The 22724-nt window shown below is 34.8% G+C and overlaps 1 protein-coding gene and 1 long non-coding RNA gene across 2 annotated transcripts in view; both read right to left on the bottom strand.

Annotated features, from left to right (window-relative positions):
• Positions 1-403: 403 nt before the first annotated feature.
• LOC111506796 (rabankyrin-5) overlaps positions 404-22724 on the bottom strand; it is a 52663-nt gene continuing 30342 nt past the window's right edge. Inside the window, exons 3-16 of the mRNA XM_023161999.2 lie at positions 18136-18362; positions 16214-16336; positions 15831-16147; positions 15582-15773; positions 15409-15527; positions 12039-12160; positions 11431-11670; positions 8167-8335; positions 7845-8081; positions 7500-7717; positions 5835-6033; positions 4984-5097; positions 2617-2739; positions 404-2559 (exon numbers count right to left, since the gene is read on the bottom strand). Of these exons, the coding sequence (XP_023017767.2) occupies positions 2305-2559; positions 2617-2739; positions 4984-5097; positions 5835-6033; positions 7500-7717; positions 7845-8081; positions 8167-8335; positions 11431-11670; positions 12039-12160; positions 15409-15527; positions 15582-15773; positions 15831-16147; positions 16214-16336; positions 18136-18362 (2655 nt within the window). The 3' untranslated portion in view covers positions 404-2304. The remainder of the gene's footprint in view (positions 2560-2616; positions 2740-4983; positions 5098-5834; positions 6034-7499; positions 7718-7844; positions 8082-8166; positions 8336-11430; positions 11671-12038; positions 12161-15408; positions 15528-15581; positions 15774-15830; positions 16148-16213; positions 16337-18135; positions 18363-22724) is intronic.
• On the bottom strand, positions 14297-15402 carry LOC141486351 (uncharacterized). Its single transcript, XR_012467796.1, has 2 exons — positions 14502-15402; positions 14297-14439 (listed from the first exon to the last, which is right to left on the bottom strand). It is a non-coding gene; the product is annotated as an uncharacterized lncRNA (long non-coding RNA).

Raw genomic sequence — 22724 nt, 5'->3', positions numbered from 1 at the left:
TAAAAATGCAATATTTTTGACTCAGCCTGTAACTAGTCTTCACAGGATCATATTTTTTTAAATTATAAGAGTTGTTCATTTCGATTTTAGAGGAACTCAGCTAGTTTTGAATTGCTAATGAATAAAATGAATGTCGCTCTTAGAAGTGTTTTATTCATCATCTCTTGGATAGCGAAACGCGCGTCGAGAAACGGCGGCATTTTGTTCTGGAGGGGTGAAAGTGTTTTCAATCGATTAATTTCATGCCAGAGATTCCAATTGATACTTATCAGGTTTATTAAGTTTTTTGAACTAAGTTTGTGTTGTCAATCCCATGAAAACCTCGCAAGCGAAAACCCAGCACTATTATTCGATGTCAAATTTGGTTTGAATTTGTATTCAGTAAGTAAAATGAAGAAATGAATGAATACAAGTACCAAAAATCTTATATTTTATTGAAGAACTTGTTAACAACATTAAAATATATATTGAAGTAACATTACACAATATAGAGTGTTTAATGGAACATAGGATAATAAACACAATTAATGAAACCAGAGCGGTTCTTGATTGAAAGTTCAGAGGTATTGACCGATTTCTGCGGTTGCATTTTTTCATTCAATTCAAGATGGTATGATAATGAAAAAAGATTGTTTTGTATATATCAGTTGTACCAAAAACTGCAAAAAAAAATATTTCCACACCAACTGCTACTCAGACTGAATTTCAATTAATAACGAATCAGGTATAGAAAAATATATCTTGTACCTCAGTATTCATTCGACATCAGTTCTTTACAGATTGCAATGATGTAGGAGGATATTAAACAAATTTGAAGCTAAACTATCGTGAAACTTACTTTAGATTGAATGACAACCAGGCAATCATTAATAGAACCTATACACTCTTTTCTGAAGTCTTTTTATTCATCATTATACATACATTCTTCGTCATCAAAAATACTCCTATTATGTAATCAAACCTTGCTGTGATTAAGTAATCAGTTCATAGGAAACTAAGTTTATTTTGGCTGTAACATTACGAAATACCCTTTGATGAAAATCTATTTTTATATCATTTCATATAAACTAGATTTTGCATTAAATATTCCAATATTCAAAAGTCTAAGAACGGCAAATATACTGATAAAGCTATGGAGTAGATCGCAGAAAGAAATCATTAAAAAATCTTCAAGGGAATTCTCTAATTCCAATTCACTCTATTGTTACTTTCAAATCTTCAACTCTTTCCTTGGTAGAATTGGCATGTGGCTGAGAATCTTCTTGAACATAAGGAAAAAAACAAATTATCAGTCATTAAATCCAAAAAAATTCATTACCATCCTTGGATCTGACTTTCATTCACAAAAGTCTTCCAATGTGATGAATATTGATATGGAAACTAACGAATTAGGGTTGTTCATACAAACTTAAAAATTTGAGTTTGTTTTTTGTGCGAACATCTACACTTGAGGAAAAAGTAGTGATACAAATATTGGAACTTTGAACTAAGAACTTTGCTCTGATTTACCATTCAAAAGAAGGAATAAGGCTTTATATTCATTTCAAATTTGGACTGATGAGGTGTAAAAAGCATAATTCTCAATTTACATGCCTGAGGAAACTATTGTATAGTGAAACACATGTTGCGGTTTTGTAAACTGTTAAATGAAAATTTCACAATGAAGTGTTCCTCGAATAAAAAATTGATAACAAAAAAAACAAACTGCAAAAAATATATAATCTAATATAAAGCAATTTTATGGAACATTTGACAGTGAAGTGTGAAAAGATTGTTCTACAATCTTCAACTCAAACGTAAAAATAACTTCAAGTATAAGAGCTCATAGAAAATCTGAAACTTCTGGTTCTGAAAGATGTGTTCACTTGGTGAATATCGCAGATAACGGAATGTATTAGTAAATATAATTTGACAGTAATTCCTCACGTTAGTATTTCTTTGGTAGTAAAATTAGTGAAGAGAAAAATCATGTGCAATATATATTTAACAATCGAAAACATACCTGATGCATGCTAAATAATGAGTCAAGAACTCTGAAATGTTTTCAGTCAAAGTTGTTATTGATATAAACTTCTCATCACATTCAGTCATGGCTTGATCCTAATAAAATCGTAAAACATTATTTATACAGATATATAAAACATTAAACTTGGATAAATACACTATTTTTGAGGCGATGTTGAATTTATCTAGTAGATACGATTATCATCCTCGGTTATTGATTTGTTGCCGCAATCATACTATTCGCTCACTTCAATCGACAACATCCAAACTCGGTTCTTATCCAGCAAGAACAGATCCAGTCTAGCTTGCACCGGTTTTCAAAACATCAAAACACACTTTGCATACCCGGACCGGTTTGTTTTCTCCAAATTTAATGATTGGCACTTCTTGATCAGAGCATTTGCTGCAAAGTGCCCTACCGCAGTGCCTGCAGTGATGTGTTCTGACTGTGATCGAGAAATTTTTGCCACACTCTTGACACGAGTCGGTGCTTGTCCAAGTTGCGGGTTGGGATAGTTGATCCAGAAGGCGATTGAGAAGTTGCTTGCTGGGTACCTACGATAGTTCAAGATACAGATTAACCAGTGGGCCTTTTGCCTTTTTTTTAATTACCTGGTAATTGAAAATCGTTATTCTTTCGCAGTTTTCGGTAGAAAGGCAAGCGTTTGCCTTGACCAAAACACGGCAGAGATTTGCGTGACCTTTCATGTAGGCTAGAAGTAGAGGTGAATTGCCCTGAAGAGAAAATATTGATTGATTGATTTATTCATCAGTAGAAAAGGGTCTTTCTGTAACAATTATAGCGGGTATTCCAACAGTGTGTATTTAGCCGATATTTCGATAGAAATGATATACGAGAAAAAAGTCTATGTTCACTAGTCAGTACTATTTTTTTGAACCACAATACGTCTATGCCAAGTAATTAATTTTTCCAAAATAATATAGTGATGTAGGCTCTGATAATGACGATGTACTACTATCACTTTATACATGGTGGCGTTTTATTTATACATTTTTATTTATTTACATTTATACATTTATGGAACTTTTTTATATCTAAATTTATAATTTTTTAAAATTTTTTCTATATTTACATTGCATTTCGTGGACTTTATTAATAAGATGCAAATCTTCGGACAATAAAGTATATTTTGATTTGATTTTTACAGCACTGACTTTTTTTAGCCACTTTGCACTAGTTTCTTCAAATATTTGAATTTTCATATTGTGCAGTGTTGCACTTGAAAGTGACCATTATTTATTTTTATACAAGGCGTTTTAAATGTTTTTCGCCCACTTCAATTCAAGTTTATGTGATTTATTCAAATAGAATATTCAATGTACTTTATTGTCTAAGAGGAAAGACTCTTGTTGACAAAGTATGGTTTACATGTACAATACAATAGTATATGCCTATTAATTTGTTAGTGATTTATATAAAATAGTTAAAATTTGCAGATATAAACAATAGATAATACATATATCTTTGTATATCTTTATATATAAGTAAAAATATATAAAAAAAATTTCATCTCTCGATGAAATCACACATAAATATAGAATACAGATAATTTAATCTTATAGGTAAAATGCAAAAAGCTACAGTTAGCCCAAGATACTGTCACTATAATACTCCTGCAGGCTGTAGTATCCTTTAGTCAAAAATATGCTTTTGACGGTTTTCCGAAAGATTCTTGGGCATGATATATTTTTTACTTGGCTTGGCAGATGATTGAAGAGTTTTTTACTCTCAAATATGAGAGAGTTTTTTGTTAATGTCGTTTTTGGTAGCGGTAGGGGTAAGTCGTCTTTTTGACGAGTATTATATGCTCTTACAATTGTCATATTGGATTTTTTCTTATGCATCAAGCACACTGTCTCAAGGATAAAAATACTGTATAGGGTCAGAATTCCATGTTTTATAAAAAGTGGTTTACAGTGATCCCTGGACTTAGCTTTACTGAGCTCATTAGCTGATAACAGCAAAAACCTCAGAACAAAATGCCATACATTAAGTATGATTCAATGAGAAAAAAGTAAGCCACTCTGCCTGCCTTTGTTCCAAGTTCCGTAGTGATAACTCTGATTGCATAGCAGCCCGATGCTAGGTTTTTGTTTATGGTCCTTACATGGTCATCAAATCGTAATTTATCATCAATGTATATACCTAAGAATTTTATGCTGGTATTGTTATTTATGATTTGTTCATTCAAGGTCAAATTTTCATAATTGAACTTGAAGGTCAGGATTTTGGTTTTATTTCCGTTTTAACTTTCTGTAAGTCAAGAAAGATATGCTCTTTCAGAATTTCTATATCACTTCCATGCCATAGTATGGTGGTATCGTCTGCAAACATGGTAAAGGTTCCATGTATATCAATCTTACTAAGGTCATTAATGTAAATAAGGAAAAAAATTGGGCCAAGAACGGATCCTTGGGGAACTCCCCAGTTTATTTTTGAGATATCAGAGGAACAATTCGGCAATTTGACAATCTGATTTCGGTTCGAAAGATAGCTTGCAAACCAGTCGAGTGTCACTTCTCTGAATCCATAGCAATATAATTTTTTGAGCAGTACTCGGTGATTAATACAGTCGAATGCTTTTGAAAAATCGCAGAATACTGCTCCAATAGAATCGCAGAATACTGCTAATATTCTGTATATTAGTTCGTCTTATTCCATCTGAAATTACCTATTGGAGGTAACCAGCATGTTATATATCATTCTAGGAGTTTTTTCATTAGAAGCAGAATTTTTTTGAAAAATTAATGATTGGGAAAGGCACATTGTGGCTTGCAAAAAATGTGGGCTGAGTAGGGAATGAAGAGACCATTTAAAATGTTTGTGTTATACAAAAAAAAAATTATGAAAACATTCCTTTTTGGTGCCTTATAATTTTTATACAAGTGACCTTATCATTCAGATACAGTGTTGGGACACCTGATATACAGAAACATCATTTTATAATTTTTGCTTACCATAATGTCAGGATTATTTATAGGATAATTCGGCATACACTCTAAAAATAGTTCGCAAATAGCTGCAGCATTTTCTTTTCCTAATTTACAGAGTTCATGAAGAGGATTTCGACCCTGAAAATTTGAAAATCATGATTCACAATCAACTTCCTTTTCCATATTCTATAGAGTTATGCAACAATGCATCAGTATCCACAGCAGGTCATACAAGCTAGCTACGTAGAAGACCTGTTTATTCCACATGTTAGATCACTTGATTCACACAAAATTGCTAACAATGTTGACCCAATTCTCTTTAACAATAGTTTCATCTACTGAGAAGAGTCGAAAAATACCTATAAAAATTTATTAGCCAGTTTTTAAAAAACATGTCTTTTAAACCAACTATGTAGCCCCAATTGAACCCTATCTAAGTCCATGTGAGTTTCTGCAGATAATGCAACATTTGGATTTTTCTCTTTTTTTTTGCAAAATTATCTGTGTTTCATGAGATACACATTATTCTTGCTGAATCATGAATTGAAATCTTTTTGACTATAGAGATAAATCTCCCAAAGGATGGAAAGTGCATCCTAGAAATCTGATCAAAGTTGTGATCCTAGTCCCGAGTTGTTTTTTTCAGAAGATTTCCAATTGAAATTTATTAAAGAAAAAGTATTTTGGCTGAAGTAAACAAAGAAGAATGTTGAATATTTGGGGAAAGTGATCCTGACTACACAAAAATGTAACACGCATGTCTAAAATTATTTTGTAGAAATATGCTAACGAGACATTGCTAATATGCATCATGAATGTTCAATGAAGGCACCGAGTCACTGTTGCAGGATTCTGTATATGTTACTCTGAATTACCTTTAAATTATTCGCCTCGGCGTCTATTGTAGATTCAGTCAGTAATACCCTAACGACATTCAGGTGTCCTTCTCTGACAGCAATATGTAGGGCATTGTCATTTTCAACATCGACTGCATCACAATCTGCATTATTTTGGAGTAAGGCAGATACTGCTGGTCCGTTACCAGCCTCGGAAGCTACATGAAGAGCAGTACGTCTAAGAAGAAATAATACTGCATTAATATAGTTCCGGTTCTTAAAAAATTTCAATATAAATTAACAAAAATAATGAGTTTATAATAATTGTGTTCCATTTTTTGTCCTTACAGAACTACGTTTTCAACTAACTTGTATGAAGCTGTCGGTTTTCAGGATTGTTTGATGTTGGTTATTATGATTTTCCTAACGTTTCGCCACGACTGGTTAGCATCTTCAGTCTCTATACTTCTGAAGATATCAATCACTCATATCAATGGAACATGAGAAACTCACTTAAAATAAAAGACATTCAACAATCCCAAAAAACGACACTTGTTAAATACTTGATCAAGTATTAAGTATTGATATATAATCAATAAATGAAATACTGAAAAATGCACACTATAAGATAGTTTCAGGATTGAAAAATGCCCTCAAGAACTGTAAAAACCTGATTACTTCGACTTTGGGCAGAAATTTGCAAAGTATTTAGTCCTACAGTACCTAAAATATACAGTCTCCCAAAACTTCAAGTGTCACTTAAGTCTCAGCTATGGATACTCCTATGTATAAGACTGCAGAATGTTCAACAAAACAGTTCAAAACTATATCGATTTCGCAACCCAGATTGAGTATCGTTAATTAATAACCATGAACTGACCATGGAAGTATCTTTCAAAACTGTTCATACCCTTCAACAATAGTTGATCAACACGAGAAATAAGATGATGGAGAATAATAAGCCTGGGATTCGCGAAATAAGCTGTAAAGATTGCGACGAAAAGTAAGTTGGTCAAACTATGTGGGCTACAATAACTTGTTTTATGAAACACGTTTCACTTATTCGATTTCATAGACCAGAAAAGTCTAGTGTCGTTGAAAGTAAGTTGAAGTGAAGTTGAAAGAAAATGACCACAGAATAAATAAGAAATGCTTGAAATAGTTGAGACCTGTACATGATAACAGACCTTTGGAGCCTTCAGTCTAGAAGTCGAAAAACGAGATATATAAACAGCAAAAAAATGTCCTATCCAAACAGATCTTTGTTTTTTCTGTTGCTATAAGTAGCAACCTGTGAAATATTAGGTTAGTAGTCATTACAACAATAATTAGGAATTGAGATACATTATCACAATAATTAGTACTAATAGTTCGTCTAGAAGAATATGAATTTATCAAAACAAGATCCCAACAGCAAAGAAAACGACAAGCCTAAGTAAGATCGGATATTAATAAAAAAAGATATGAAAATAAGAAAAGCAAAAATGATTTCAAAGTTCAAGACCTCATAAGGTTCATCTTAAATCCAAACAGCTTCGTGAAATGTGCACAAAGTAATTTTCCTCTTTCTCAAACTACACCGGAGGTTTAATTAAATATATGTAGTCAATAATATTTGATGATTTTGCCTGATTAGTAAATTTATTGGAGAAATGGTGGATTCCCTGACTGTCTCCGTTGATCAAATGCAAATATTAAGCTTACTTCTGAGCATCTCTGTCATCCACTCTGGCACCTGCTAATATTAGACTTCTCACTAATGTTTCGTTCCCATATCGAGCAGCTAAATGAATGGGCGGAGTTAGCATCGGATCTTGCACTCTAGAGTTGACATCCACTTGCACTGTGAGAAGAAACAAAGCACTCTCAATGTCTCCTTTCTTGATAGCGATATGAAGAAAGTTCTGACCTTTTGCATCGAACTGAAACCATCAACTTTCAGTAATATAAATGTTAATTTCGATAAAGACATTAATTGTAGACTCAAAGCTCACATTAGATTTGAAAGTTATTTATAAAAGAACTTCACGGTAATTTGCTAGTATTTACCTGTTCCGCTGCACTTGGCAATTTGTCCAGAATTGCCTGAGCTGCTTTATTGTTTCTAAAAGTTAATGCGGTTGCAAACGGGCTCAAACCCGCTTTATCTCTTATGCTCAGATCAATTTCTGGAACGCTCAACAGCAACGATATTATCTCATCTTGTTGACTTTCTATGGCGATATGAAGCGGCGTTTTATTTTCGGCATCTCTAATGTTCACGTTAGCTCTGTGTTCTACCAAAGTCTGAAAAGTCATCAAATGAAATCAACAAAATAATTTTCTACCAAAACTTCGATTAGGGAAAAATATGTATCAATATCAAATTCACCCTAACAACTGGTTCCAATCCCCACTGACAACACAGATGCAGAGGCGATCGTTTATCTTTGGCCTCGTCCCCCCCTGCTCCGTTCGGACCAGGCATCCTCGGAGAGTTCAAATCACACCCTGCTTGGATGAGAAATATCGCTGCCGCTTCCTTGTTTTCATCGATAGCCCTGAAACAATTCGAAATTTTGACTGATGGAAGAGGTTTATATAAATCATTCATTGAAAATTGTATGTCAATTGCGACATCATTTTGATGCCAGAAACTTTTGCTGCTGAATCTACATTTCAGAGATTTTATGCAAACAAGCATCTAGAAATACCATATTTCTTACACCTGGTCACTTTTGCCACTCAACATCTTCGCTAATAATTGTAGTTCTTATGCTATTTAAATGAACATAAACACAAGAAATCAAAATGAACTAGGATAACATCTCATAATTATTCGTTTTTTGAAAAAGGATCCCAATATAGAACAATTGAAGCCTACCAGTCTCTTCCCAGAGAAATCAGAAATAAAGTAGACTAGCACCCGCCCCGGCTCGGCACGGGTGCAATGCTGATACTAAATATGTATACATATAAATGTGTGAGATCATATAAATGCGTGAGATTATAAATGCTGATCATGAAGTTCTGAAGAGCGACTTTTGACGCGTTATTTATAGGCACGCGCCGCCGTCCCCTCGGCCGGTACCGCCGCAACCGCTATGTCCCTGCATTTTAAATCTGTAATATCTTCGAAAATAGTAATTTAAATAATATGCTGTAAAGGGCCATATTGATCTATATTAAATGCACAATGTTTTTAAGGTACTTAATTGGATAAGGATTAATGCTGTATTGCTTGAAATCGTTTCGTAAATAAGCCATTGTTTCTCGAGGATGAAAAATATTTATTGTGGGTTATTCGTAAGAGATAGACATATACTATCGCCGACTTTTTTGACCTATGTTGACCTCTTCACTGAGAATATACCTGCTCATGAGTATCCCACTAGAACAAATGAATATATGTATCCCCTTCATAGACTAACAGCAACTGAAAAAAGCGTCCACTAAATGTCAATCAGGCTTTTCAACCATCTTCCTAACAGAATAAAACGGACTAAGAAAATTAGGGTTTTCAAAAGGGAACTAAAAAAACTTCTCATAGACTTAGAGTCCTATGATTTGAACGCATATCTCACTGGAACATTCATTTAAAAATATTTATAACAAAAAAATCTGTACCTTCTTGTTTGAAGCCATTTCATTCAATGTTACCGACCTTTTGCAATAAAAGTTTGTAATCTACTCTGAAATAAAGCTGTTTATTATTATTATTATCTCGTAAGGTTCGGCCAGCGTTTACAATGTAAGCGCAAAAAATGTGTTCATTTACGAATCCTTCTTCTTGAATCACTCTATTAAAAAATATTCACCAAATTTCTTTGCATACTTTTTAAGATCTAAGCATACATAGGGACAGACAGCTGGAAGCGACTTTGTTTTATACTATGTAGTGACAAGAAAAAATTTCAAACTTACTAGCATAACATATCGAACATAAAATCCTATTTTAACTTCAATATTTTTTTTTTGCGTTTTGGTTTTTTTTGTACCTTGGGAGCTGTCTGACTTGTCCATTTAGTCCAAGTCTCCAGAAAACAGTGCAGCCTCTTGAGCATATTGCGTTCATTCTCCCATCTTCTCATTACACCCATTCCATCAGTCTCGTTCCCTTGAATTGGTGTTGAAAAAATGTGTTTTCGTATTGCACCATAATTCATTTATACAGTGTTCTGTTCTGTACATGTTTTGAAATCATTTGACGTTGCTATGTCCTGTATGTTGATTTTATGGCAATAAAGAATATTATCATTATTATTATTTTCATTGAACCTGGAATTGGTTATATCAATGAGCTATTTTTTTGATGATACGATTTTTTAACAAAATATCATCACTGAATATTTTTCAATTCTTAATTACACAAAGTATACAAAAAGTAATAATTTGGTGACCTAACATTGGCAAAAATTTATCTGGAAAATTTAAAATAACGTGCGTTTTCCGAAGAATGGGAAATGTTCCTCAATTTGGGTTATTACAGCAAATGCAAGTTTGAACAAAATAAAGTTGAGTTTAATTCAGGAGTTTTTCAAATTCACTTCGAAAAGTATTCTGATCGGTATTTCAAATGTTGGGTTTTAATTTTTAAAGGGATTTGTTTCTAATTCACATATTGGCAACAGTGCCTAAATCAAGTTTTTTAAAGTAGATAATCTACTTTAAAAAAGGAAAATTATCTTTTTAAATCAACACTTGAGGCAAAATATAAATTAAAGTTCAATACTACCTCCACAAGCCGCATAAACAACAGTTGTTTTGTTATTTATTTATTTATATAGAGGAAAATAGGTTAGGTGCACAAAATGTCATATGTCACATAATGTTTTGGAACTCGGAACATAAGTAAACAGAACAGCACGCCTCTGAAATATGTCATCTTTGTTTGTCTCATACAGGTAACATATTCATTGTCCTTTATTAGCTATAACCGATGTTGCCAAATAGTGAAATAGTAACGAATCCCTTTAAATGTTGAATGCATTATTTCATTCCCCTTTTTCAAGTATTTAAATAATTTTTTAAAGAAAAAAGTTGAAATGATAAGTTCAAAATGCGTTGTTTAAGAGCTCTTTTATGAAAACTACTTGATTTTCGTCAGGAGGAACATTCCCCATCACTGAAGTCGAACATGATCCCTCGAAGATCCCATTATCTCATATTGTACTCCGAAAAACTCCACTGCATAGTCATATCTACAGAAATGTTAATAAAATACCCGACTGGCTCCTTCTGAGGTGCTCAGCTAGGTATTCAGAATAGGTCTTTATGCCCAGAAAGTACCGTATCAAAATTTTTGAAAAAATGTGCTCAAAAACATATTGGAATGAACTAGACGTTTGCTCTCTCTACACTGTGTAGAGTTCCCAGTGGAAGAATATTTTTGATGGTGTCTCAACACTTCCCCCACTATTTCAATAATATAGTTATCAGTATTTTTTGTTTTTTTTGTATATATTTATCTGAAAATGATAAAGGCGATTATTATCATTATCATTATTATTAATTTTTATTTTTCCAGACGATAACTTTCAGGAAGATCCATAAAAATTTTTCATATTGTTTTCAACACAGCTCCAAAACTTTTATCGACTGGAATGTTTTTTTAAGGTCAATAACATAATTTTTTATCTCCACCTCTCATTTTTACCTGTGTAATAAGGTCTGTCGACATCCCTCCGGGCCAGGACCCCAACAATCAGTATCTGCTCCATGGCGGACCAGTATGCTAGCAATGTCTTCTTGCCCATGGTCTAAGGCGGCCCACAAGGCACAGTTCTCGTGTTTGTCCGTAGCCGACATATCAACCCCTCTGGTACATAGTGCATCCACTACGTCAGCCAAGCGACAGTGGATAGCAAGCTGGAGTGGCGTTTCATAATCACTAGTTCTAAGAAAGCAATTCACAATGGTAAAATTGAAATTAATTATTGACTTTCAAATAGGTGTTCCAAAGTATGATATTAAACAAATATGGTGGGCTGTTAAAAAAATTAGTGAATGTTCAAATTTCGCGGGCTATATTCATTTGTTTCGAATATACGTTCAGCTATTTAGCATGTAAGTTTGTTGGTGAGAGGCATAATAGTTAATTCTTGGGAAACCTTTTGGCTTTTTACTTCTTCATCATCATACACAAAGTGGGAAAACTTATTTCCTTTTTTCGGACATTTTCTTCATTATAACGAAGAAGTAGAAAGCCAAAATGATCTTCCTCGATAAATAACGAATATTGAGATTAAAACCAAAGATACTTACTTTGCATTTATATCTACACCATGGTTCAATAAGAAAATTGCAGTACTTGAGTCTTCCTTTAAAATTGCTAGATGCAACAAAGTAAAGTCTTTTCCGTTTCTAATATTGACATCCGCTTTTCCCTGTGGTGAAGAAAAGTAAAAATGTTACGATACGAGGTGGACTGATGAACTAATTTTTAAGTAAATTTCAAGTCTTAAGCAATGGACAAGCTCTCAAATTCTTCCATTAATCCAGTGATTGATGAGATGGATTTATCTCTTGGTCCATTTAAAACGTTAGCGTGTTTCTATTTGTTGAAAAAATCCATCAGAAATTTTCTGTTAGATTTAAGAACTCGCCTAATGAGTTTCAGGAAGTTGAATCCTAATATGGGGATATTCATTCATATTTACAACCTTCAACTTCACAACCCTAGAATATGAAGTCAATATCTTCACCTACTACAAAATGACGGAACATTTATTAATTTCCTGAAGACAAACACATTAATACCGATATTTCTAGAAATATTCCTTTTTATCTGCCATATGACAATTCTAACAACCCGATAAGGTTTGTTAAGTTATTTTTTGTTTATAAAAACGACAAAAAAGTCTGTACGACAATAAACATCATGGTTCAGTTAGAATATTCTTATTTAGTTTTCGGTTTTACTAGTAGAAAGGTACCAAGTCAACAATCTCTAAAATTGTTAATTTTCGTCCAATGGAAGAAAAAATTGAAGCGATTTTCACTTACGGTGCGACGCGTAACTTTCACGAGACCAAAATGATTTTCAATGAATGTTTTCCGAATCGTCCTATCTGTAAAAATATTTGATGGAACTTGTATCCAAATTCACAACTACCGGTAAAGTACATAACAAAACGCCCCCAGGTCATCCGTATATTTTGGAAGAGCAGCAAGTGCAAATAATTGGTGAGATGGTAGTAAATCCTGAACAGTCTACTTATTCCGTCGCGAATGTTTGTGAGGTATCTCCTTCTACTGTGTGGATACTTTTGAAGAGGAATAGGTATCATCCATACAAAATTAAAATGGTACACCAAATAACCAAAGATGACCCTGATCGAAGAACAGGATTCTGCGAAATCGTGACGGAAACCATTGCAAGGCATCCTACCTATATCCACAATATTTGTTTTAGTGACGAATGTACATTTTTTTTAAACGGCAATGTTCACAGACAAAATTGCCGTCATTGGCAATTTTCACGTTTTCCGGGAAACTCATACCCAATATCCAGAAAAAATTAACGTTTGGGCAGGAATATTTGGAAAACCATATTGTAGGACCTCTATTTATTGATCAAAATTTAACAGGGGAACTTATTTGAATATGCTGGAAATTACTTTTGACCCTCTCATTACTGAAATCGTCGAAGCGAATCCTAATGAATTCGATATGGATATTGTATTCCAACAATGGAGCACCACCACATTACTCCAGATAAGTAAGAATGGCCAGCCCGCTAGCCAGATTTGACACCTTTGGACTTTTTTCATGGAGCTGTTTGAAGCATATTTTTTATGAGGATCGAATGAAATTCCACGGCTAATAGAGAATTTCAAAAAAGGTAACAAGTTGCTAACGGCAGTTAATATATTGGGAGGGCAGTGGTCGTGGGTTTTTTATTTTGTAGAACAACCTTTTTTTGGATGGGGCGCCACTTGATTTGATTTTGCTAAAATCAAGAAATAAAAATATGCATACGTCAGAAAATTATTTAATAGTTGCTGCAGACTAAAACTCCAAAAATATGGTAGACAAAAAAGCGGTTATTGTTTTCTTTAAAAAAAGTATGTGATCTGGTAACACAACAAATGAAATAATACGACGCCGCTGCAGCTGCAGTAGGATCTTAGAAAACAACGTTATAAAGTAAATTCATATGACTTTCATTACGTCTACACAAAATAATTATTGAAACGTTGGAAATAATTTTTGAAATGTTAGATGCATGTAGGTACATAAAATTCAAAAAGGAAACAACAGGTATATAGTTGGTCTCCAAAAATAGGTTGTCTGTGTAGTGGAAATCAACTCCGATGTAAAAAATTGGAAATTCCTCACCAAATGAGTCCCTTCTTTTCTAGATGTTATCAGCAACAGGCTGTCTGAGGAGTCGAGTAGATTCAGGATGTAGTCTGGAGGGTTAGAGAACGAAACAGTTCCACTGTCAGGCGATACTATAAATATCCTGGATTCGAAAGATATATGTCGAACTGAAGCAATTCAACTTTTCTTTTTTTCAAAACTAGTCGGCAGCAAAAGACGATATTTGGGGATCCAAAAGGTTCCAAACCAGAACAAAACGTTCGGGATGGTTGGACGACCCACGCTCCTTGGAAAATACCAAAGGCTGTACTTGTCCATAGCTTAATGGACACCGGCAGATCTACAGAAAGTGATTTCGGTTGTGATATTGATTCCAGAAATCAAATGGTTGAAAAAACTCACCTCCTCTAAGGGAAAGGCTTCCACTAAAATAATGCGCAACACAAAAATGGTAACTGACGTGACACACTCTGCTTTCGTTTCTCAACCGTCACCCAAAATCCTTTCAGGTTGACATCCGGTTGTGTACTCCAATGGCAATACTTCTCTTTGTATGAAGTATTCAGAGCATTCCTTCTTTTTGGAAATTTTATTTCATTAATAATACATCAACTATGCAATGAAATACAGAATAAAATAGCTGATGTTTACTAGATTGGAACTCTGAAATTGTATACATGTATTTCATGATTTTCACAATTAAATGATACATTTCGTAACAAGTGTTTTGGATTGTTGATAAAAGTCAACTTTTCACGTTACAGTGTACGAAACTGAACCTACTTCAATATTGGATATATGGCAGAGAATAATGAATATTTGTAGAGATATTGACGTTACTGTGTTCGAAAATATTCGGCGTGAAATGTCGGATAGACTGTTCATATGTCAAGAAGTTCAAGGCAACCATTTCAAGCATCTTCTGAACTGACCTCAAAGCTTATTACCTCATATTATGTAGTTAAATGTCAATGCCATGCCGCCATTTTGTAGTAGTTGAAGATGCTGACATTATATTCTAGGGTTGTGAAGCATTTGCCAGGAGCTTCAAAAGGATGTGTCGCAAACACCCCTCACCATTTAGTTTTTTTCCCAGATGGCGCCCCGTCGCCATCTTGAAAGTTTCATCTGTCAATTTCACTTCAAAATAAAGTATTCATGCATTAATTTCATTATCCAAAATTTAAATTTTTTGAGTTGACTCGTTCATAAAATAAATGGGTGGGACATTAAAGAAAAGCACTAATTAGTAAAAACTTCCGCTATTCCTTGATATTCAACCGTTGACTCGGAATGTTTGAAAACTAACCTCAATCAAAACTGGAACTAAGTGATTGTAGCCCTCATTCAAAGCCAAACTTATTGGTGTATCTCCGTTCATGTCCGCCAAGTTGAAGTTGCAAGGGACCCTGGATTCTGCTGTATTCTCTAAAAAATGTGAAACTACCTGATACAAGGTTGTCCTTCCAGGCAGAAACTTACCGGTCTTTTCCAGCTCAGTGTTGAAGTCTATCAAAGCCCTGATGCACTCTTCCGAATTACTTTTGATGGCATAATGTAAAGCCGACTGTCTCAGCTCGTTTGTGAGAAGATTAGCATTGGCCCCAAGTTCAACTAGAGAACGTACTAATTGTCGGCAATTTTTGGAACATGCCAAGTGCAATGCCGTTTCCCCTTCGTAAAAAATAAAACAATTTACGACTTGAAACAAAACACCAACAAAGATCTTACCTTCGCTGTTAACATGGTCTAAATTCCCCACCTTCCCACTCAAAAAAATTGCGGCATTCTCTGCACCGTTCAAAATCAGAACCTGTAATAGACTGTTACAAGTCTCAGAATACACAGGGCTAGTCTGAATGTCACGTTGGAGAAGAGCTACGGCGTAAGAGTCTTCGGCGTCATCACCCGATTCATATTTGAGCAAAGAGAAATAAAGCGGAGTATGTTCTTCGTTCGTCTTCAGGTTAACGTTTAGATAGTCCTGCTTCAAGAGCAGATTGAATATCGGCTTGTTGTCGGCTTGGATCGAAATGTGGAGAGGTGTGCTTGTAAAAATATTAACGTCAGTTGAATATCAATCAATGTTAATTAATTAATTTCGAGATACTTACAATCCCTGTCGATTTTGAGCGTTGACATTGACGTTTTTGTTTATGAGTTTCTCTGCAATTTTCTCGCAATCTTCAATATTATTAGCACCGGCGATCAAGTGCAATGCAGAATCATTTTCATTTCTAAAAAACATTTCATTATATAGTCAATTCCTTAACTAATTTTTTCTTTCATTGAATACTTAATTATAGGTGCATCGAAAATTAGCTATATAAAGCTAATTTACAAAAGTGATTCTGAACAGTGTAACATCAATTTTTTAATTTTCAATCCAGTAAATCATTTAAGAGATGTTAGAATAATATATCTTATTTTTCATGGTAATTATTTTATTGAAAAGATGTAGCAATAACTAGGACTTATTTTCGACTTAAAAATAACCTTCAGAGTGATATTTGAAATACATTTTTACATACTTAAACTTCATCTCGATCTCTCAAAATGTTAGCTACTCATTTTGCTGTGATACGAGTCCCAAATATTGAGTGAATAATATTGAGTAAGACTCCTGCATACTCGTAGTACTGATTCTTTAGAGAGACGTCAACATAAATTTCCCAGATATTGTGCCTGTTAGATAGGATGAAATAAAGATGACTATTCACAAATACCGAGTATATTGATAAGGGATACTTTATCTTATAGAAGACTTGAAAATGATGTCATTTTAGTCCATCCCTTGAGAAAGCTAGAGGCACCATAAGAAGACTCACTACCCAGAAAACCTCAGGCCTGGCATAAACCCCAAACCGAGTACTGAAAGCCCTATCTTGGAAGGGAATAACGTCAATGACGACCATCATTAACGCTATACTTCGACTACAACAATTCCCATATTCCTTCAAGGAGGCCAAGGTCATTATGATCCCAAAACCAAACAAGAACCCCACATTCCCCGACAATCATCGGCCGATAAACTTGATCCCATCGATAAACAAGGTCGGAACACTCAAAGGAAGTTCAAGTCGTGACAGTTGGTGACTATGTGACAGAGTTTCAACCTGGACAAAGGATAACACACAGGAACGATATTCCTAGACGACTCCAAGGCGTTCGTTAGAGACTGGTACGATGGTCTCGTTGCCAAAATGACAAATTTTGGCTACATGAGAACAATAGTAAGACTAATCGATTTTTTTCTAGCTGACCGACGATGCCAATGAAGAGTGGGTCAGAAACTATCCACCAGGCGACTTCTGGAAGCAGGAGTCCTACAAGGCCAGTTCTTTCCCCACATCTCTTCGGTATACACAGCAGATGTGCCCAAGCCGGAGAAGAACTTCAACAAGTTGGCACTCTACGCAGACGAGATAGCTCTACTGACGAGATAACCGGACAGATTATTTAGAGGAATGTGCCAATCTCTGGAAAATTAGTATCGAACCTATCAGGCGATACTATTCACCTGGAGAAAGGTGACAGTAGTAGGTGAAAGTAGAGACAGGAGAAAGAACAAACTAAATGATGATTCGCCGCGAGAAATCTCGGACCCAGAACATCCGACAATCTCAGAAGCAACCAACGAGGTGACCAATCAACTGGAATCTTTTCAGTAGGTCATTATGGTTGCCGCAGAGGATATTCCGGAACATGGTCCACATGTATACTCTTCCAAGGTTACACATTCCGGCCTGGATAGCTACAGGTGACCTGAAAGTATTAAAAGAGCGTCGCTTGACTGACGGATGCGTCACAGGAGACCTACTTCCCAAGCCACACATTTGTGTTACTTACCTACCTGATAAAAGTAGGAATAAGATCAGAAACCCAAACCAGTACTGTAGTATCTGCGTTGAGGACAACCAGAACACTACGTACGTTGCCTCATTGCCTTTGATAATGACTACCGCATTCGTAGACGAAACGTCTGTCATAAAACCTGTAAATAGCTTAGATTTTTTAAACCATGGAAGTTCCTTACCTAGTAGACAATGTTGCATCACAATTTTGCTCTAACAAAAACAAGGCAGAAAACGAGTCTTCGTGTTTGATTGCTCTATGTAACAAAGTGTCTCCCTTGCTATCGCGGATATTGAGGTCTGCGTTGTGCTGAACCAAAGTGGCACCGATACTTTCGTTGCGACAACGGAGGGCCAAATCCAGAGGCAATTCACCATTTGGACTCCAGAGATTAACGATGTCTGACAGCTGAAAAAAATAAAATTTTAATTCACTATCAAGGCCGTAGCCAGAAAACAATTTCGGGGAGGGGTTTGGTTTGGTGGAACAGTAGAAAAACATGAAATATAAAAATAACGAAAGAAAGAAAATGGTGTTACATGAAAATATATATTTATTTGAAAACCATTACAGAAATATTAACATCTTTTTACAAAATCATATTTAGTTTTCTAGCTTTCTTTGCAGTAAACAAATCAATTACCTCCTCGGTGTCGGTGTCAATTCCTTGGTGGATTGACATTAACGCCAAACCGTTCGGTCGTTCCTGGCTTGTGGAGTTTCTTAAATAAGTTTTGAGGCATTTTAGAGAAGAAAAAGTCCTTTTAAGGGTACATGTGGAAACAGGTAGTGTCGCCAAGATCTTTAAAAGTTTGTACGCACATTGCAGTAAGGTTTTTTCATTGTTTCGGGGAAGTTTTTTTCTATATTCTCTTTCAAGCACTTGGTTCATTTTGCGTATTGTATTTGTAATATCTGACTTCATGTTCTGTTTTATTTGTATTTTATAGGGTTTATTAAACACAGACCTGGGTTCAATTGCAACACTGGTTGCCTGCAGCAGATGTTGCGCGGTGTTCCCGCCGTAGGCCCAGCCTCAATTGACCCATTCCTTCTTCGAGGTTTACACCAGCTGTGCGCAATCGTAACATGGTCATTAACGCAACCTCCTTAACGTACAGGTCCAGAGGGGACAGACTAGTGATTAATTCCATTGTCGCGGTTGGTGTTGTTCTCATAGCTCCTGTGATGTTTAAACAAGCCAATCGTTGCATTTGATATAATTTTTGGATGGCCGTTGTTTGTAGAACTTTCGGGGGGATCAATCCCCCTTGATCCCCCCCTGGCTACGGCCTTGTTCACTATAGCTTTTCACTGAAAGTGAAAAGAAAGATTCAGTTTTTATGAAGAGAGAAAGCTTCTCCAGTCCATAGCAAGCTGAACAATTTTTCTCATTTGAAACTTCTCATTGACAATTATTCTGAAAACTTTGGAGCATAGCAGAGCAGCTCTCCTATAAGGCTAAAAAAGTGCTCGACTTAAGTGCTTGACTCCGAGCACCAAAACCAAAGTATGTATACAGAAAATAACAGAAATAAACATGTGCATTTCATATTATTATTGGTCTAAATTTCATCACTGTAGAGAACTTACCTACCTAATTGAAAATTTTCTATAATCTAGATGCTTAGGAGATCCGATGATTTCTAAAATATTCAAGTGACCTCTATTTGCATCTTCGGATGAAGCAAAATTAATTATAACCCAAATTTCGATTGATATTGCGGCATTTTATAAGTTGCGAAAAGGTTATCTAACGAGTGCAAAATTTCACTTTCGATCTAGTAGCTATTTCGATGTTTTCATGCCTGTTTATATTTAAAAAAATATTTTCAGGCTATAATAGAGCGATTACGTGTCCTTTGCAACTGTTGATAAGCGAAGTCATGGGGGATTGGAAACATGTGTGACCTCCGCCCATACGAAAGTTTGGAATGTTGGTCGAGTACGGGATCAGAATTCCAAGTAATTACCGTTTGTAACCACCGAAATATCTCTGGCGGCAGGAAATGCTTCCTATCGGGATATATTATGATTCATGTTGACGCGTCACTGAAAATGAAAGTTATAGAACCGATAATGGTATATTATTCAACAAGCGTATAGTGAAGAGAGTGAAGAGAGAATAATAGCCATTATATGCGTGTAGAATACTATACTTTATCCAAGACTAATAAAAAATATTGTTGAAGTTTTTTGTTGAAAAATTTTGTTACATTACAGTGTGACCCATTTTTAATGGAAACACCCCCCTAAAATTTGAAGTTGTAAACCGATTTTAATCATTTTTTTTTGAAATGTCAAGTACTAAAAGGTCTACCTTGGGACAAAATTTTAAATGTTTATTATAGTTTCAGGGCATACTACGATATTTTTTCTTAGTCGATAATCGGGATTTTTATTAGCGATTTTTTTATTGAAAAAATCACTACGCCACTGGATTCAGAGTGCCTCTAAACAGGTGTGACCAAAATTTCATGAAAAAATATTCATTATTAACAAAGTTATGACAACTCAAAAATTCGAAAACTCACACAGCTAACAGTCACAAAAAACACCCTATATCAACAGATATAGCCATGTGAATATTTTTAATATGATTTCAACAATAAAGTGCCGCCAGATGAAAAAAAAAAACAAATAGCGTAAATATTTTTAATGAAAATAACGGAATTACATTCAAGTTTTCACGCAAATTAACTAAAACTAAGGCCTAATATTTCAATTCAAATCTTAGTTGCCATGGAAATGATATTACAGTTTGAGACTTGTGAAAGATTTTGTACTATTGTCAACAATATTCACCTTACATTTCTTCGAATTATTTTGTGTCATGGCTGCAAGATTGAGTGTAAGAGAGAAAATTGAAATTGTACGCCTTTCGGGAGATGACGTTAGAAGTGCTAGAAAGGCTTGTAGAGTATTTAATGAGAGACATCCAGATCATTCTCGTATTAGCTGCGGTACGGTGAATAAAATAAATAAAATATTCAATGAAACTGGTGCAGTATTAAAAAATGATGTTAAAAAGTAATCCTGTACAAAGACGAAACAGGAATGACAGGAATGATCAAATCATTTCAGATTATTTCGGAAATAATCCTAATGCCAGTATAAGGAATGCCACTTTAGATTTGAATATTCCACGAGAAACTATTCGGAGATGTCTCAAGGCGAAGAATGTTAAACCTTTTAAGCCATAATTTTTACACACACTTCAAGAAGGCGACGAAGCAAGACGCCTGGAATATTGTTTATGGGCCCAAAGGGAATATTTAAACAATAGAAATTTCCTAAAAAATATTTTAATATACCGACGAAGCCACTTTCACTACAAATGGAGTAGTGTCATCACAGAATTGTCGCTATTGGGCAGCGGGTAATCCTAACTGGGTAATAAACTGTAAAAGCCAGTATTCCCAAAAAATCAACGTCTGGTGTGGGATATTGAACGAACGAATTATTGGTCCTTTCTTTTTTGAGGAAAACATTAATGCACAGAGGTTTCTAGAATTTTTAAACACAGAGTTTTGGGATGCTATTCACGAGCTGCCAATCAATGAACGATCAAATCTAATTGTCCAGTTAGATGGGTGTTCAGTTCATTATGCCAGAGCTGTGAGGCAAAGGCTTAACGAACATTTTCCAAACCGATGGATAGGCCGTGGTAGTCCGTTTATAGAGTGGCCACCCAGATCTCCAGACCTCACAGTTTTGGACTTTTTTCTCTGGGGACTTCTCACATAAAAGGTTTACAAAAACCGCTCAAGTGATAGAAACGAACTTTGTGCAAGAATTCGACAGGTATGTGCAGATATTAGCCCTCAAGAACTAAGGAACGTAATCAGAAACATTCGTAAGCGCTACGACACATGTATCGAAATACGTGGTGGATTAGCAGAGGCTAATAGAATATAAGTTAGAATTAGTTGTTGCGCTGAATCGAAACATTTCAACAATTAGTTATTAGTTACGTTTATTAAAATTTTTTGCTTCATTGTTAGTTGAATTGTGTGAATGTAATTCAGTATTTTCATTAAAAATATTTACGCTATTTGTTTTTTTTTCATCTGGCGGCACTTTATTGTTGAAATCATAAAAAAAAAATTCTCATGGCTATATCTGTTGATATAGGGTGTTTTTTGTGACTGTTAGCTGTGTGAGTTTTCGAATTTTTGAGTTGTCATAACTTTGTTAATAATGAATATTTTTTCATGAAATTTTGGTCACACCTATTTAGAGGCCCTCTGAATCCAGTGGCGTAGCGATTTTTTCAATAAAAAAATCGCTAATAAAAAATCCCGATTTTCGACTAAGAAAAAATATCGTAGTATGCCCTGAAACTTTAATAAACATTTCAAATTTTGTCCCAAGGTAGACCTTTTAGTACTTGAGATTTGAAAAAAAAATTATTGAAATCGATTTACAACTTCAAATTTTAGGGGGGTGTTTCCATTAAAAATGGGTCACACTGTATATAGGATATATATAGGATCAGACGATTTCAAATTAACATCATATGTCTGTCGAGAACTAAATGAACATGGCGGATCGGCGATTTTTGTAGAAAGTACACCCAATTTAAACTAGTGAGTATGTTAGTAAATCTTTCGGTAATACAAGAATTCGAATGTTCGGCAATAGATGTAAATATGCCGGCCCTGTTTTGTTCGTCATTTATTTGAACGACTTTTGTAGGTAATCTAAACCTAAACCAACGTCAGTTCAAAACTATCTTCGCAGATGACACAAATCTGTTATCAGGTGGTG

The sequence above is a fragment of the Leptinotarsa decemlineata genome, unplaced genomic scaffold, assembly GCF_025532065.1.
Source record: "Leptinotarsa decemlineata unplaced genomic scaffold, Ldec_3_MD MMD2_tig00026354_RagTag_RagTag, whole genome shotgun sequence".
Taxonomy (NCBI): domain Eukaryota; kingdom Metazoa; phylum Arthropoda; class Insecta; order Coleoptera; family Chrysomelidae; genus Leptinotarsa; species Leptinotarsa decemlineata.
The sequence above is the reverse complement of the archived record's forward strand: the minus strand, read 5'-3'. Positions and strand labels throughout refer to the sequence as shown.